Here is an 18,150-nt window from a genome sequence, read left to right as displayed (position 1 = left end):
CTATATTAAACTGAAATGATTTCCACTATGGCTCCTAAGAATGAAAGCTTCAAAAGTAAATGTCAGGTCGGGTGCGGTGGCTCATGCCTGTAATTGCAGCACTTTGGGAGGCTGAGGGGTGGATCAACTGAAGTCAGGAGTTTGAGACCAGCCTGGCCAACGTAGTAAAACTCCATCTCTACTCAAAGTACAAAAATTAGCTGGGTATGGTGGCAGGTGCCTGTAGGCAGGAGAATCGCTGGAACCCGGGAGGCAGAGGTTGCAGTGAGCCGAGATCGTGCCACGGCACTCCACTCTAGCCTGGGCGAAAGAGCGAGACTCCGTCTCAATAAATAAATAAATGTCTAGAATCAGTTGACGAGATTTGTACATTACCTTAACTGAATTTCATTAATGATCTAATGCCCATACCTGCATTAACAGGCAGAAAATTAAAACTGGATTGCTACCTGGTGCTTCTGTACACTGAAGAGAACACTCCAATCTGCCAGCCTTACGATGGGGAAATGCATCAAACAATGCTAAGGTTTTAAGCACGGAGAATATAATCCAGTTATAAAAGCTATTAACCCAGAGAAGTTAATTCTTTGCTACTTGAAGCACACTAAGACAAAACATATCAAAGAGAAGACATACACCAGCAAATGTAAACCACATACAATTACAATACATAAATCATAACGCAGATAGAAATCATGGATCTCAGATGGCCAATGTCAGCCCATGGGTACATGCCCAATATTACGACCAACAGAAATTAAATCTCTGAAACAAAAAACTACAAGTGTGCATCCACAACATCCTACACACTTTAGGAAAACAGGCACTACACAATGTCATGAAAATTAGCTGACAGCTCAAGGTCTCTCATTATCAATGGCATGGATGTTTAAACTGGACTTTCATCTGACAATTAGTTTAGTAAGAACGCATTTTCAGACAGAAAGTCATTTAATCATGTTTAACATTAAATCAAAAGAGCCGATTCTATAATTGGGTCAACTTTCCACTAAATAATTACCAGAGAAACAATTAATTCCACACTCAAACAAGTAAGTAGTAACTCCAAAGCTTCCATATTGAAAAGCAGTGGAATTCTAACATGTATTACCACATACAAATTCTTATCGAGAATATCACTGCGACCAATCTTTGTCCTGACAGGGAGGACCTCTTACATATTCTTTAAATAATAATAATCAAGAAACCTCCTTTTTTCCTACTCCCAAATTTTGGAGATTAACTCAAGTTATACAAATAACATGACTATGATAACCCACTGTCAAAATCTCGAATTCCAGGTGTGCCTATTTTGAAAGCTCCTCTAGGAATATTCAACTGCAGCACAAGGATTTTAAAATAATACCATTTTTTATACTGAAAGACAAGGTATATGATATTGTAAAGCCTTCCCCTAATTCAGCCTATTCCATTTTCACAAAACAACAACATTTGCCTTATAATTGTGGCACTTGAATCCCATCAAATCAATTCTCATGAACAGTAACTGCAGTGCAACAACAGCAACAAAAAAACTTAGGGAGACTCTGAACATTCTAATTTTTAAGGATCTCATATGCTCCCACTCAGGAGAATAGAACTAATGCTCCCACACTTTATTTCTCTTCCAAAAATAGCCAGCCCTGTGAAGAAAAAAAGAGAGATAATGAAGACCAGCTGCCTACCTTCGCTGGTAGCCACATTCTTCTGGGCTTTGGTGGGTGTGTGATCTGTACTTGAACTCACGTCAGATGAGATGCTCGAGCTGCCTTTGCCTGGAAGAAACAGGAATGAGCAGCTTTTGAGATTTGTAATTTCAGACCTGGACCATGCCTTCTACACGGTCCCACACCAAGCCATATCACTAATTTCCAAGAAAGCAGCTATAATACAAAGAATGGAGTTTATTAAGTTTTTTTGCCTTATGCATTAAATATCTTTTGGGAAATATGATCCATGTTATAGTAGAAGTAAAGTCCTCTTATAATATAGCTTGACTATAAACTCAGACAAGATTATAAAACATAGTCAAATATGATAACATAATCTCTTTTTGGCATAGATGTGAATAAGAAAGTACACGTGGGGAACACATCTCCTGCATTAATTTTTTATTTGCAACTATAAATTATGCATTTTTCAATAAAGGAAACAAGCAAAGAATAAGGCATAATCAGAGGAGCAAGAGCCTGCTAACTCCAAATGGCTGCATCACATCAAAAAACGAATTCCCTGCTTAATAGGTCCTCCTTCAAAAACAAAACACAACAAAAACATTTCATTTTTCTAACACAGTGGTTCTCAACTAGAGATGATTTTTCATTCAAGGGGACATTTAGCAATATCTGATATCATTTTTGGTTGTCACAAATGAGTGGAAGGTGCTACTAGCATCTAGTGGGTAGAGGCCAAGCATGTTGCTAAACATCTTAGAATGCACAGGGCAGTCCCCACAAGAAAGAATTATCCAGCCCAAATCTCAATAGTACCAAAGGTGAGAAGCCCTGGTCTAAATAATCTTAGCTCAAGGCTGAGATCCCTTCTAACCTTTAATATAGTCATATACATTAATATTACTAAACATTTTTCAAATATCACATGAAACATTCTTCAAATATTACATGAAAGTCTGTAAATATGAACCACACTTTATGGAGAAACCTACTGACTGTGGTGGGAAGATTCCTAAGACACCCTCACGGTAGCCAGGTCCGCATCATCTCCTCCACCTTGAGAGTGGGTTGAACCTGTGACTGGCCTCTAACCAATAGGCTGTGGTGAAGGTAAGGCATTTTGCAGATGTAAAGTCCCTAAGAAGTTAACTGAATTAATGACAAGGGAGATAATTCTGGGTGGGCCTGACCTAATTAGGTGAATAAAAGACGGCCTGGAGGAGACAGACCCTTCCTGCTGTCTTCGAAGCAGCAAGCCCCCCCCTCCCCCCGTCAGTTCTATAGCGACAAGAAAATGAGTTCTGGCAACAACCAAGTGAGCACTGAAGAGGACTGTGAGCATCAGAGGACAGCCCAGCCCTGGCCAGTGGCTTCACTGCAGCACCGTGAGACCCAAACAAAAGATCCAGCTAATGCAGGTTCAGAACTCTGATTCCAGGAAACTGTGGAATAATAAGTGCTCCTATGTTAAGCTGCTAAGTTTGTGGTAATGTTTTTATTCAGCAATAGAAAGCTATTGCTGGACGGGCACGGTGGCTCGCGCCTGTAATCCCAGCACTTTGGGAGGCTGAGATGCATGGATCACTTAAGGTCAAAAGTTCAAAACTAGCCTGGCCAACATCATGAAACCCCATCTCTACTAAAAATAGAAAAATTAGCCAGGCGTGGGGGCACATGCCTGTAATTCTAGCTACTTGGGAGTCTGCGGCAGGAGAATCGCTTGAACTCGGGAGGCGGAGATTGTAGTGAGCCAAAATTGTGCCATTGCACTCCAGCCTGGACAACAGAGTGAGAGCCCGTCTCAAAACCAAACCAAAACAAAACAAAACAAAAGAAAGCTATCGCTAATGACCAACTAGTTATATCACAGATGAATTCTTTTTGCTCCACAAGTGATGATCAAAACTCTTACGTGCAGCTGAGAAACATCCTTTTCCAACAGTCTTTTCTTCCCTGTGGTAAATGCAATGAACTGAATGTTTATGTCCTTCCAGAATTCACATGATGAAATCCTAACGCCCAAGGTGATGGAATAAGGAGGCGGGGCCTTTGGGAAGTGGTTAGGTCATGAGGACTCTGCTTAGTGCTCTTATGAGACATCCCACAGAGCTTCCTTGCTTTCTGCCACATGAGGACACAGCAGAAGACTGTTTATAAAGCAGGAAGTGCATCCTCACCAGACACTAAATCTGCCGGCACCTTGATCTTTGACTTATCTCCAGAACCGTGAGAAATACATTTCTGTTGTTTATAAGCCCCCCAGTCTATGGTGTTTGGTCATAGCAGCCCAAATGGACTAAGACAGTACAGAACTCTAGTTAAGTAGCATAAGCTTACAGTCCAAATTCATACAGAGTAGAACTCCTCAGACTTTGGAGTTTTGTTTGCTTATGATGAAAGTCACAGAACAATCCAGGCTGATGGTTAATATCACTTGAGGAGGGAATGGCTCAGGTGATATTACTGATGGGAGTATCAGGGAACTTAGAAACATGGCCATCATTTCCTCTCACTATCGCCCATTGCTCATTGGGACTTAGGCTCTGAACAAATCCGTTATTCCCTTTGTCCCCACCCCTTCCACAACCTCTACCCTCAGAATTAACCAAAACAATGCAGTAATTGTCCATTTGTTTTTGCCTAACCAGCCTTTGTGGTCTGGTAGCTGTGGCCATCTATCTGCCATGGTTCATCTTTGGAAGTTGGTTGATATGGCAGACTGGGCACCTAGTTAGAAGTATGTCCACCTGGCCTCTGACCCCAGTCTACCACTCTCTTGCTTTCTGACCTTTGACATTCACTTCTCTCCCTGCAGCCTCAGTGTCCATATCTGGTAGGGGAAACTGCTGGAAAACCTATTCCTAGCAGCTCAATCTATAATTCTTTGAGTTCATTACTTCACTCCTCAAACCTCTATAATCCAAACCACTCCATTTAATAAGCAAATAACATTATTGTGCAACATCAATACGTAGACTTAAATTATTTTTATGATATTGTTGCTTAGTGATGTGCAAATGGAAAACTAGAAATAAACTCCATATGCTCTAGCTCTGACTCAACAATAAAACTAAAACAAAATAACAAATTAAATGTAAAAACAATAAAATCCATAACATTCAAATTAACGGCATTAGTTTAACACGATGGATGATGTTATTTTGCTGAGATTAAACTGTCGTTCAAAATTTAAATACAGTACTCGCTGCTAAAGCCAATGTTCTCTTGGTTTTAGCATGCACGTGCCCACTCCAGGCTGCGTGAGGACTCACTTGCATATCACTTTCCTCAACTCAGGGAACCCTTCCCTCCTACAAACAGATGGCATTGGGTGGCTTTCACTGAATCTGACTGTATCAGCCACACTTTTAAGACTGCTCTTTGATTGCTTATTCATCTACAACCACTGGAATAAAGCGCCTTCCTTTAAACATGGGGAAACTTGGACAACATAACTCATGGCAGGACTCTCTTATAAAGGGGAACCAATACACAGCTATTCATTATTTTTAAGATTATCATGAAAATGAAAGCACAAATTAAAACTACAAATTTCAGAGAAAATTCTCAGACACACATGAGAACATGTGTGCTGATCCCTCAAAGGGCTGCAAACTCCAATTTAAAAATTGCTTGTTTATGAAAAAAGAGTATAAGTTTGAGGAAACAAATAATAATGTTATTTATAATAATAGCTAACAATAAGTGCATGTTTCATTGAGCACTCTAATAAATGCTTTACATGCTTTCTCTTATTAAATAGTCATTATGCCCTACGACAGTATTTCTCAATCATTTTCTCATTATTTAACCCTCCAAGGAAACTGTTTAGACTTTTTTTCCTAAGTACCCCACCCCCAATGAAATCGCACCACCACAGATATACTGTATATCTCTTATGTACTATGTATGTGATTCTGCTTAATACAGTGTTTCTTGCGGGGCTGTATTGTGTCCCCTTAGGAGCAGTATCACCACCATTGAAAATCTATGTCCTTTGATAAGTAAAACATTTTAAAATACCTGAGAATTTAATTAACTAAATAAGTAAATCAATATTTTGTTTTTATTTTTGTTTTCTTTTTTTTTTTGAAATGTGTCTCACTCTGTTGCCCAAGCTGGAGTGTAGTGGCACCATCACAGCTCACTGTAGACTAAACCTCCTGGGCTCAAGTGATCCTCCTGACTCAGCTTCCCAAGTAACTGGAACTACAGGCACACCACCACACCCAGCTTTTTTTTTTTTTTTTTTTTTTTTTTTTGTAGAGATGAGGTCTCATTATGTTGCCCAGGCTGGTCTCAAATTCCTGGCCTCAAGCAATCCTCCCACCTTGGCCTTCCAAAGTGCTGGGATTACATGCAAGAGCCATCATGCCTGGCCAATACAGTTAATTCTCATAACTTGAGATATTTAAGTTCCCTCAAGTAACCATAAACACTAAATTAGCAAATCATTGCCCCAAAGGGAAACAGAGTTAGGTTCCTATGAGCCTCTGCTCACATTTTTATCAACTGATCAACACATCAATTTGGTTTTTGTGTGTTTCTATTTAAAGATATCTTATTTAATACATATTGTTGATGCGCTGTCATGGAACTCAATGCCAATGGCACTGTAATTCATGTCTGAGCAAAGCTTATCTGACACATATTGGTAACATCACAGCCCTCTTACACTTAGGAACAATATACAGCTCTTCAACACTACACTTGGGGGTCGTCTTAATGAAAACAGCAACAAAAAGTACAAAAAGCAAAAAAAAAAAAAAAAAAAAAAGGCAACAAATGGACCCCAAAAAGAACACTGTGCATAGTAGGAGAGCTGAAACAGGAAGGCAGAGTGTCACCATGTTCAGCCTCATCTGGGAAGGTGTGCATTGCACAACACAAATCTCATCTGGGAAGGTATGCATCGCACAACACAAATTTTTCACCGCTCTGCATGTATTTGTGAGTGACCCTAAAGTGCCTCAAGAGTTGATGTGGTGATTATGCATAAATTTTAGCAAGTAGGCAAATTCTCAAACATGAAATCCACAAATAATGAGGACTGACACTGTATCATCTTGTATTACATATGATGTTGCAGCTTGCGGCCCGCTTCCATGTAGATGGGGATAGGTAGCATAGAGGATCTGGAGTGAAGAGGCCTGGGTTTATATCTGGATTGGCCAATTATTAGTTTTGGGCAAATTATTAGACCCTCTCTATTGTAGTTTCTTTAGTTTCTTCAGCTGCAAATGGGATGAGGTGGAGGGTCAATTCCTGCCTCATAGGGTTATTGTGAAAATTAAATAAAATAATTCAGTTTGAGTATTTAGGATAGAGTGAGCACCTACGAAATACCCAACAAATCTTTGTAGAAAAATAATTCAGTTTCTGTACTTAGGATATTGTGAGCACCTAGGAAATACCCAACAATCTTTGTAGGATCCTATGTTGAGATACTATGATATGCTCTTCTGCCCTGCTTCTGGAAGCAATAATCATCTCCTTGTTGAGTTCAAGCGGAGAGGGAGGCGGGGAGGGTGGTGCTCAGAGAAGAAATGTTACAGAAGGAATTCACAGGGAAAAAACAAGGGGAATATTCAGTTTCTAATATTCAAAAGCAGAAGTCTGCAGTATGACGATGTTCTTGCAAGTCAAGCTATTGTCTCAGGATGGAACTGCCTACATTCTCAGCCCCTTTAGAAAATCAAGAGTGAGAATGTCAGATTAGACCCTAGAGTTGTACATACGGAAAGTCCAGATAAGAGGGAGGTGGTGTGAAGAGCACAGGAAGCCACCCTATAGTGACACTGGAAAAGACCAGGGGCAAGAGAGGCACAGGAGGGGAGCAGCCAGATTGGACTTTGGTTTCCCTCTCTGGGATTCTTCTGAGAAAAAAGAGGGTGTGTTGGATAAGGGAGAGTGATATGGTTTGGCTGGGTCCCCATCCAAATCTCACCTTGAATTTTAGCTCCCAAAATTCCCACGTGTTCTGAGAGGGACTCCCCGGTGGTAGGTAACTGAATCATGGAGCCGGTTTCCCCCACACGGTTCTCGTGGCAATGAATAAGTCTCACAGGATCTGATGGTTTTACAAGGGTTTCCCCCTTTCATTTGACTTTCATTCTCTCTCTTGCCCACTGCCATGTAAGATGTGCCTTTTGCCTTCCACCATGTTGTGAGGCCTACCCAGCCATGTGGAACTGTGAGTCCATTAAACCTCTTTTTCTTTGTAAATTACCCAGTCTCAGGTATGTCTTTATCAGCAGCGTGAAAACAGACTAACATAGAGAGCAACTCCGGAGGCTGTAGAATTGCTGTCACCTCACTCCCTATGCTAAGGATGCTGCAGAGCAGCTGCTCTCAGACTGCTCAGCCAGCAGCTAGAACCATGGCTACATCAAGCTGCTGGGTAGCACAGTCCAGCTCAGGGCAGTCTTCGCTGCAGCTTCTGGAGTCACCTGGGTTTCATGGGGGCACTGACATGATCACAAGTCAAGGAAAGTTTGTTGGGTGCTTGCCTTAGGGAGTCAACACAGTGGAGTGAGATGCTTCTATTAGCCACAGCGAGAGAGCAGATTGTCACGTCAGGGCCAATTGGGAGGCACACTCAGACCTTGGCATTAGGAAACAATAAGAAACACTGGCACAGTGATAGACCAAATGAAAGGATGCTTGACTAGAATAAAAGACCAGCACATTCACTCGCAAAAGACACTCTACTACCAGCAATAACTAAGCTGTGTTGGTTTTAGAATATGTCCACAAATTCTTTGGCATTCCCACTTCAAAGGCTGAAGCCTCATCTCCCTCCCCTTAAATGGAGAAAACTCTGGGGGTTGAACCTGTGCCTCAACCTGCCCTTCAGATGGCTCTGATTCATCAAGTGTGAGAAGCAGGCAGTGGCTTGACCGCTCCATTAGCTGTATTGAGAACCCGGGATGATGCAGGTGAAATGAGCAGCCCAGTGAGTAGCATACTAAGGAGTGTGTAATAAACATCAGCCACTGTTACATCACCCATCAGGGCTGCCTGCTTCGTGTGAAATTGGAGTGATGCAACATGCCCAGGTGAACATCTCTCAAACTTTCTAAGCACTCTTGTCTCAACCATAAAATAAAGATATGCACATGCAAACAAAAGACAGCCATTACCTCTACCAAAAATGGGGAGGACAGTACCCACCCTGCAGGGTTTGGGAGAGGCTGCTATGAGAAAAAAATGAGCCCTGGCAGGTAAAGCATGAAACCATGACCGATGCCTGTGAGAACCCACCCTGTGAGTTATTAATATTGACCCATTTGTTCAATTTATATCAGAAATTAAGAAAGGAAAAGTAAAATAATTATTTTACTGTTACATAAATAAAATAAATATTATATATGACATAAATTATACATAATTTAAATATCCAGGAAAAATCCGCTCTTTCTAACTGCTTTACATACATGAAAGTTTATTTGTTTATTTGACCAACAGCTAAACCCCCATTAGGGGCCATTAATACATTGGAACTGTGCTGGTTGGATTTGGTAAAGTAAAATTTTGCACTTTCTTTAATTTCCTCGCAAGTGGGCTAAAGGCCCAAAGGAAGACAAATGAACAAACAATTAGGTATCAAATACAAATAAACATCAAAGCAAGGGGAAATGAACACACTAAGTTTGGTAAATGTTATCTGTAATAGGCTAACATACACACACACAATTCTGAGCCACTGAAATCAGCTGGTGGATCGATAATTTTGGTCAAATGGGACACACTATTAACTCAGCAATGTTAGCAGAAGAATGTCCTGGTCTTGTCTTCCTATCACGCATTCCTCTGGGCTGTCTGTTAGAGCGTGCCAGGTTTTCCTACTGTTTGAAGACAATGTTCATTTAACGGGGAGTCCTTTCAGTGAGGGACTTTAAGTTCCTTTTAACTTAAGAATTCCCATAGGTACCATGCAAAACGAAGTTTCTTCTATTTTCTCATTTCTAGTGCTCACGCTGATTTTGCAAATGCAGCTATTTAAAACAAGACAGTTAATTTATTAATATTATGACACAACCAAAATAAAGAGTGTAATAGAAAACAAATCAATGGGGTCGTATGGTTACCAACACTCTTAAGAATCTAAGACATCTCTTGCAAAACCGATTCATGATATCTATTCCAGATCATATGCACTGCATTGATCACACGGATTACAGCTGCTGACTTCTAACACGAAATCCACACATAAGTACACGGACCCACGTGGAGGCCTCAGCCCCTTATTTTCTGCTTCTCTCCACTGTCTTATTTTCAATGCTGCTGGTGCACCATGAAAACCTGATTTAATACTAAATGTCCATACCAAAGGTAAGGGAATTTTTTTTCAAGATCTCAGGATCAGATCAAGGGAATAGTGGGTCATATTTGTGCGCTGAATTCTTGAATTCACTTTTATTTTCCTGACTGGTCTCTTGAAATAATTTCTTATCTTCTTTGATCCACAGTTCAATGTCTGTCCCTACAGAATAATATAACATCAGTTACCTCAAACAATGATCTGGCTTAATTCCTGGCCCAGGTGCATATTAGTTTTTGGAAAGAAACTGAATACCTATTGTAAAAGTGTACTAGCTCTTTCAAGCCAAAGGGGACTGATTAAATAGATGACTTCTCCAGGGGTGGAGGCCTTCAAGTGGGGCGGGATGTGAAGGCAGAGAATCCTGAGCACTCTGCTTCATTTTTTTGTGAGAAAAAAACATGGGACAGTGTCCTTTGTTTTTGCGTCTGGTATTCTTTGTTCCACCTGGCAAAGATTAGAAGCAGGGGCTGAGGAAGGAGAGGGCAGGATAGGAAACTGCTAAAGTCATGTCTTCCTTTCTTCCTTTCAAGCCACTGAATGTTCTAACTGGTACTTTTTTTACACCGAATGTCCTAACGAGTACTTTCTTTACACTGAATGTCCTAACTGGTACTTCCTTTAAACCAAACCGCCTAATAAGTGGTCTCAGGGCCACTGAGCAAGATACCCATGTCTTTAACTGGAGTGATCCAGGACACAGTCTACAGATGAATTCTTTAAAATTGCTATAAGCCATGACCTCAATGCCTACACATAGAGTGGAGAATTCCCGCCACAGCTGCTGTCTTGCTACGTCACTGTGCTTATGCAATCATGAGAATATACATAATCATACACACATACATGTACATTGTGTGTGTGTGTGTGTGCACGTGCGTGTGTGTTCTGCTAGAGTCACAGCATGAAGACACGATAAAGGCCTTCTAGGATAACAGGTCAGAGTTAACCTCTAAAAACAAAACTGATCAAAAAAACCTATAAAATAGGGGAAAAAAAGATAGTCCTCTAGTGAGGTAGTATACTTCAAAGGATGAACTATGAAACCTTCATAAGATTAACCATGCCCGGTTACATGGGACCAGCTGAGTCAATTCTATCAGCCTCTTCTTTTTGTAATTTTAAAATAATTAATTGACAGATAAAAATTTAAGGTGTAGTATGTGATAATCAGATACACACATATATTTTACAATAATTGAGCATGTACTTCACATCAGCACTTGACTTGGGACAGGGTCTCTTCCCCTAAGATGCTGTTATTCTACTGGGTTTACGTCCAGTCTAAGAAGGCCAAGGACATATTTTAGCATTTGCTCCATTGCCAAATGACAAAGTGAAGCCACCATTCAGAAGCAAGATCTGGTTTAGGGTGCTTGCTATTTTAAATTTTTTCTAAATTGTGGTAAAATGTACATAACACAAAATTTGCCATTGTAATTGTTGTAAGGATATAATTCAATGGCATTAATTACATTCATAATGTATGCAACCATCTTCACTATTTCCAAAATGTTTTCATCGCCCCAAACAGAAGCTCTCTGTAACCACTAAATAATAACTGCTAATTCCTCCCTCCCCTAGCCCCTAGTAATGTCTAATCTGCTTTTGATCTCTATGAATTTGCCTGTTCTATATATTTCATACAAGTGGAATTACACAATATTAGTTTTTCTGTGTCTAGTTTATTCTACCTAGCATAATGTCTTCAAGGTTCACCCACATTGTTTCATATATCCATGTTTCATTCCTCTACATGGCTAAATAATATTCCACTCTGTGTGTATACCATATTTTGTTTATTCATTCATCTGCTGATGAACACTTGGGGTGCTTCCATCTTTGGGCTATTGTGAGTGCTGCTGCAGTGACGGAGTGCTAGAATTTGACTGCTTGTGGTTTTTCACTTTTGAACTACTACTGCTTGTTGTTTCCAGCTGAAATCAGACCCAGCTCTGTGGCTGGAGCAGAGGAACAAGGCACACAGCAGTCTTCCGGGAGAGAAAGAAGACAGTCCCACTGATGAGTCAGCAACTCCTCGAGGGCCATTTACAGCCCTGTTGCAGCCCCAGGACAGGCAGAGAGCTTGGGTTTAGGGAAAGGATTCCACCGAGTATAGTGTTACCTCTGGGCAGGGCTATACGGCCGGTGCTACTGGCCGCAGTGAATTCAGAACAGCAAAGCAGCAGATGTCACAAATGCTAACAGAGCAGATGCAGATCACAGGATCTCCGCACACACCTGCTGCAAAGCCCCCCTCTTCAACAGCCAGTGGATGCCTGGGGGATTCCCCTTCTTGCCTGAATGGGGACTCATCACTTTCTCTGTGGGAAAGGCCAGAGCTGCAGCCTCAACTGAGATGGATAGAGCTGGAAGGACTGTCCCACTCAACACCACACAAGCAAAATGATAATGTGAAATGGAAATTCCTACTTTAACACACACAGGGCCCTGAAGGATAGAAATCATTCAGTCGAGTTAGCTAAACGGTAAACAGAGGAAGAATAGAAGTCATCTGTCGGGTGTGGTGGCTCACACCTGTAATCCCAGCACTTTGGGAGGCCGAGGTGGGTGGATCACTTGAGGTCACGAGTTCGAGATCAGCCTGGTCAACATGGCGAAACCTTGTCTGTACTAAAAATCCAAAAATTAGGTGGGTGTGGTGGCACACGCCTGTAGTCTTAGCTACTTCAGAGGCTGTGGTATAAGAATCTCTTTAGCTCGGGAGGTAGAGGTTGCAGTGAGCCAAGATCATGGCATTGCACTCCAGCCTGAGTGACAGGGCAGGACTCTGTCTCAAAAAAAAAAAAAAAAAAAAAAAATAGAAGTCATCTAAGTTAATCAGCAATCATTCCACATACCAACTTTTTCTTGGTGGAGAAGGATTTTCTTAGACAAAAATCTCAATTAAAATCAATCCATTGTGCATTATTCCTAGAGGATGTAATAGCTAATAACAAAAAGAGGAAAAGAACATGACTTTCACACAGTCCTCCCTTTTATTTTTGCTGAGATAGAGTATCACTCTGTCGCCCAGGCTGCAGGGCAGTGGTACAATCTCGGCTCACTGCCACCTCTACTTTCTGGATCTCAGCTTACTACAACCTCTGCCTTCTGAGTTCAAATGCTTCTTGTGCCTCAACCTCCTGAGAAGCTGGGATTACAGGCATGTGCCATTATGCCCAGCTAACTTGAATTTTTAGTAGAGACAGGGTTTCACTATGTTGGCCAGCCTGGTCTCGAACTTTTGGCCTCAAGTGACCAACTCGCCTCAGTCCTCCCAAAATGTTGGGGTTACAGGCATGAGCCACCGCACCTGGCCCCATATAGTCCTCTTAAACCCAGAGAAGGTAGCAGAAGGCTGAAAGTCTTTGGCATGCCTCATGCAGCACCCTGGAGGGCATGGAGCCAGAAGTAAGGCTTGGGCCTGAATTCTGGCTTTGACAACTGGCTAGCTGAGCTTCAGGAAGTTCCTTACATTTTCCATACCTCAGTTTCCTCATCTGTAAAATGGGTAATAGTCAAGATAGCCTCATAGAAGTATCAAGGGAAAAAAGTTAAGTAAATAAGTAAATTGCTTGGGATGGTACACACATAATAAATAATGAATTAGCTATTAATCATCCTCTCTAATAATATTCTTAATCAATAATTCAATTAATTCAACGAATACAGGCTAAACTTATTGTATGCAAAGGATTATGGTTAGCACTAAAAAAAAAACAAGACACAGTTCATATTAGGCTAGGGAGATAAAACACAGACAGAAAAATAGAATGAAACATAAATGCAGTATGATGTTGGGCAGTGGCTCCTGCCTGTAATCTCAACACTTTGGGAGGCTGAGGCAGGAAGATCATTTGAGGCTAGGAGTTCAAGACCAACCTGGACAATATAGCGAGATCATGTCTTGACAAAAACCACAACTTAAAAAAGTAGCCGGGTGTGACGGTGTGCACCTGTAGTCCTAGCTAGTTGGGAGGCTGAGGCCAGAGGATCACCTGAGCCCCCGTGTTTGAGGCTGCAGTGAGCCATGATGGTGCCACTGCACTCCAGCCTAGGTGACAGAGAGACCCTGTCTCTAAAAAATAAAAATAAATTTTTAAAAATCCAGTATGCTTAAGTTTCAAAATGGGATCCTTAAGTGACATTCACAAACACTGTTTTATTTTCTTTTTTAAGAGTATTTTCTTCTTCTTTTGGCAGGGAGGGTAAAGGTACTTGGGATCTGAAGATACTTGTTCAAGGTCAAAGGGTTGACCAACATCCAAATACTACTTTGTTCACAAAACTTCATTATTGCTTCATATGACTGCTTTTTACAACACTGGTAATAAAAATATTTAGGTTGATTGGAAACAATCAATCCTGTCTTCTGCACTTGATGGTCAACTCCATGAGGGTAGGCTCCATGTCTGCCTTGTCCCCTCCCACATCCTCAAAAGTAGGACTGTGCTGGGTATGTTAACTGTGTTGAAATAAGAGAAGTAACTGCATGAATAAACTAGAAATGTATTCCTAATGGAATATCCCTGGTCCATAACATTTTCTAATAAGCACTATCCCTTCCTTACCAGCACCATTCAAATCTGTGCCACCCACCAAGAAACGAGAGTTTTTACACAATGGCTATGTGTAGAACCTCCAAACTACCTACACAGTCCCCGTGGATGACATGCTATAATGTACTCCATATTTGTTTCCACTAACTGGGTGGTTGAAAATAATAAAAATTTATTATCTCACAGTTTTGAAAGCTAAAGTCTGAAATCAAGGTGTCATCAGGGTCATGCTCCCTGCAAGGACTCCATGGAGACTCTGATCCATGCCTCTGTCTTCACTTCTTGTAGTTGCCAGCAATCCTTGGCATTTGTTGGTTTGTGCCAGCAGAACTCCAGGTGCAGTCTCAGTCATTACATGGCTGTCTTCCCTCTGTGTGCCTCTGTGTCTCTTTTCATAAGGACATCAGTCATATTAGATCAGGGGTCACCCTACTCAGTATGCCCCCATCTTAAAATTAATTTTATGTGCAACAACCCTATTTCCAAATAAGGTCACATGCTGATGTTCCAGGAAGGACATACATTGCAGAGTGAGGAAGAGGACACTCTTCAACCCAGTAGATACTCCAACATTATTTTCTACATAATTAAATAGCAGAAAATCCTACCCTGAGTCTCTCAAATGATCATCTGTTCAAGTTTCATTGTATGGCAGTATTATTACGGGTGGAAAAGAAAGATGAGCAAGTAAGATTGAATGTATCATGGAATGCTAGAAATCTCAAAGAGTCCCCCAGCTTGTGAAAAAGCAGGCACTTGGCACCCCAGCACCGGTGGTTTCAAGTCTAAAAGAGCAGGCAATATGTCACTAAAGGCACCAGGGAAGAGCCTCCCCTTCTCACACACCCACCTACAGGCCTTTAGGCAATTGTGCAAGAGTTAACACAGATGCCAGCTGACACAGAGACAGATGCTGCTGCGGCTGCTGACAGATGGTGCTTCACAGCTGGGTTTCTGAAGAGAGTAATGAGAAGATTGGAGCGCTGGACAGGCTAAGGGTACATGCCCTAACACAAGAATTTCCATTGTAATACAAGTCAATCAAAAGTGATTTTTATGCTAATAACATCACTACAATTTGTACCACTCCCAGATCTCAGATCTGCACCAATAACTCCCAGATCTCACAGATCATGAAAAGACTTGTGCCTTACATAATCTGGACGTATAATAAAAGACCAGTGTTCTTTCTAAAGTTCATTGGTGGTTCTACACAATCTGGGAGCACCTTAGAAGCCATGTGTTCACTTCTTGGCATCAAGAGCCTCTGGTGTCAATAAATCCATAACTGCTTCTTCTGAGTCACTCATTCATTCATTCAACGTCCCATGTTACACACAATTCCATGACCAAGCCATCTCAGCCATAAAGGTTATTTCTTGCAGGATTTTGGGAGCAGGGAAAGAGTGGAGAAAACATGAGTATCGCCTTTCAACAGAGAATGTAGTGAAAAGAGAGGCAGCACTATCCTTTGAGTCTGTGTGGCTTTATGTGGCTCAACCCCAGGCAAAAGACAGACAGACAGCTATAGACCTTTGTGCCTTACTGTCGCTCATTGGTTTTTAGGGTTTTCATACAAAGCATATTTACCTTAATTATCACTGAAGATCAGTCTAAATTAGTGAAAATTCTGAATAATAAATTTTAAAAGGCATTGATTCTCCTCCTTTCATGCATAGCATAATCCTACCAACAGTACAAGAAAAAAAGGGATTATATATTTAAGATCTTAATCTTATTTAATGCAAAACAATTTTAAGATCCCGCTATGTTTCCCACCTCCCATTGCCCATTTATCAAAGAATCATAAGCAAAGGTTGACTGTCAAAATTCTGTATCAAGAAATGAGAAGATTCAAATAGCCCTTTTTGTTAAAGAGAATTATAACTGAAAAATAAAAATAAAATTATAAGACTCCCTACCAAATGAACAGACCCGCCCTCTTGGTCAAGTGGACTCCAGAAAAACCTTGGAAGCTGATTTCCCAGCCATGACAGGAAAGGAGGGTGGGCAGTGCCTTGTTATACCCCTCCCTCACTTTCTTCCACAAGGGTTAAAGAGAAATAAGCCTTTTCAAAAGACCGCACCACTGATATCAACCAAGTGCCTGACGCTGCCCCTCCTTTCTGTGGTTCTGACAATTCAATCCACCAGCATTCCTTCCTGATAAGAGACCACTGACCACAGAGTGGTTCTGGCCAGTCTACAGAGGATACGCAGTGAAGGTTTTCATGTCCTCTGCTTCACCTTTTGACAGCAGATGACTGAAAACACCACCCTTGGATCATCCTAATGCTGCCAGTTTTTGAACATGGGTCCTATGAGGCAGCATGAAGCTCAATTGAGCATGCGCATGTTTCTCCTTTCATAAATATTCATGACTGCTCCTATAGCTTACTGAATATGTGTATTTGGCCACCTCATTCAGTATAAATCCCTGTGTTATTCTTCCTACCCTTGACATGTCTGTTTCTGGCTTCTAACCAGAGGCTACGCTTCCCCACCTGTCAGAATGGCCACCCTGCAGGCTGCAACCCTTTCTGAGAAATAAAGTTCTCTGTTCCAAATTTATGAACCTCATCATTTTTCAGCTGACATAACAAACACATTTTCCTACCACAGAAAACTAAATATAGCTAAGCGCTGAAATGGAGAAAGTGGAATCTGCAGTTCAATTTCACACTTACTCCCTTAGTAACTGGGGAGTCCTGAGTAAGCTACCTTAACGCTTCTCAGCGTCTATTCCTGTACCTCTGACTGGGGAAAGGAAAACTGGAGGAGATCATCTTCAAGACCCATTTCAGCTTTCCACACTCACATTCTTCACTTCTCTCTGTCCAAAATGTCATCAACCTTCTAGCAAAACTACAAACCACTTTACAATCCCAAACCATGATCCAAAAAGACCTAAAAGTTAAGTGGAAGGATGGATAAGATAGGGTTTTTAACCAACTTTCTCTTCCTAAATTGAAATTTTCTGTGTGTTTGTGTGTAACATGTACACACACACACATAAAAAATATATATATATGCATACATATATACGCACACAAACACACACATATATATCCACATATGTGTATTTTAGCCACCAAAGCATAGCTAGATTATTTCACTGCTGTCTCTTCTCTTTGGAGATGTGACTTTTAAATTTGAGAATCTAATATGATCTTCTTAGTCCCCAAATGAAGGTCCCAATTTTATTACCTGCTGTGTCCCCTAAAAGCATCATTATTTTCCTCCCTGTCTCCTCCACTGTCCTTGCAGCAGGAGGCTTCCTTTGGCCCATCGTGGAAAGCTGCAATTCTATTTAACAGGAGTAGAAGTGATCACTTCCACCAGCAGGCCTCTCTGAGCACAGAGCAACAGAGAAAGTATAAATGGCAGCTACAGAGTACCTCACAGATAACCAGAATCTTTCTACTACTACAATTTGTAGGAAGGAGAAGCTACAAGAGTACATTGAATGCAGCGATTGCCCTCACTTCTGTATCCATTTCATCCCTAACTTTGTGTGGCTGCCACATGGTTGGGTGAGACTGATGTCACCTCTATTCTATCAAGGAGCTCAATTTACCCTAAGCCCATCAAC

General features: G+C 41.2%; 1 protein-coding gene across 1 annotated transcript in view; it reads right to left on the bottom strand.

The window, feature by feature from the left end:
* FBXL7 (F-box and leucine rich repeat protein 7) overlaps positions 1-18,150 on the bottom strand; it is a 430,752-nt gene that overhangs the window by 318,701 nt on the left and 93,901 nt on the right. Inside the window, exon 2 of the mRNA XM_010374093.2 lies at positions 1,686-1,775. Within this exon, the coding sequence (XP_010372395.2) occupies positions 1,686-1,775 (90 nt within the window). The remainder of the gene's footprint in view (positions 1-1,685; positions 1,776-18,150) is intronic.

The sequence above is a fragment of the Rhinopithecus roxellana genome, chromosome 3 (genome assembly GCF_007565055.1).
Source record: "Rhinopithecus roxellana isolate Shanxi Qingling chromosome 3, ASM756505v1, whole genome shotgun sequence".
Taxonomy (NCBI): Eukaryota; Metazoa; Chordata; class Mammalia; order Primates; family Cercopithecidae; genus Rhinopithecus; species Rhinopithecus roxellana.
This window is presented reverse-complemented; position numbering and strand designations above follow the sequence as displayed.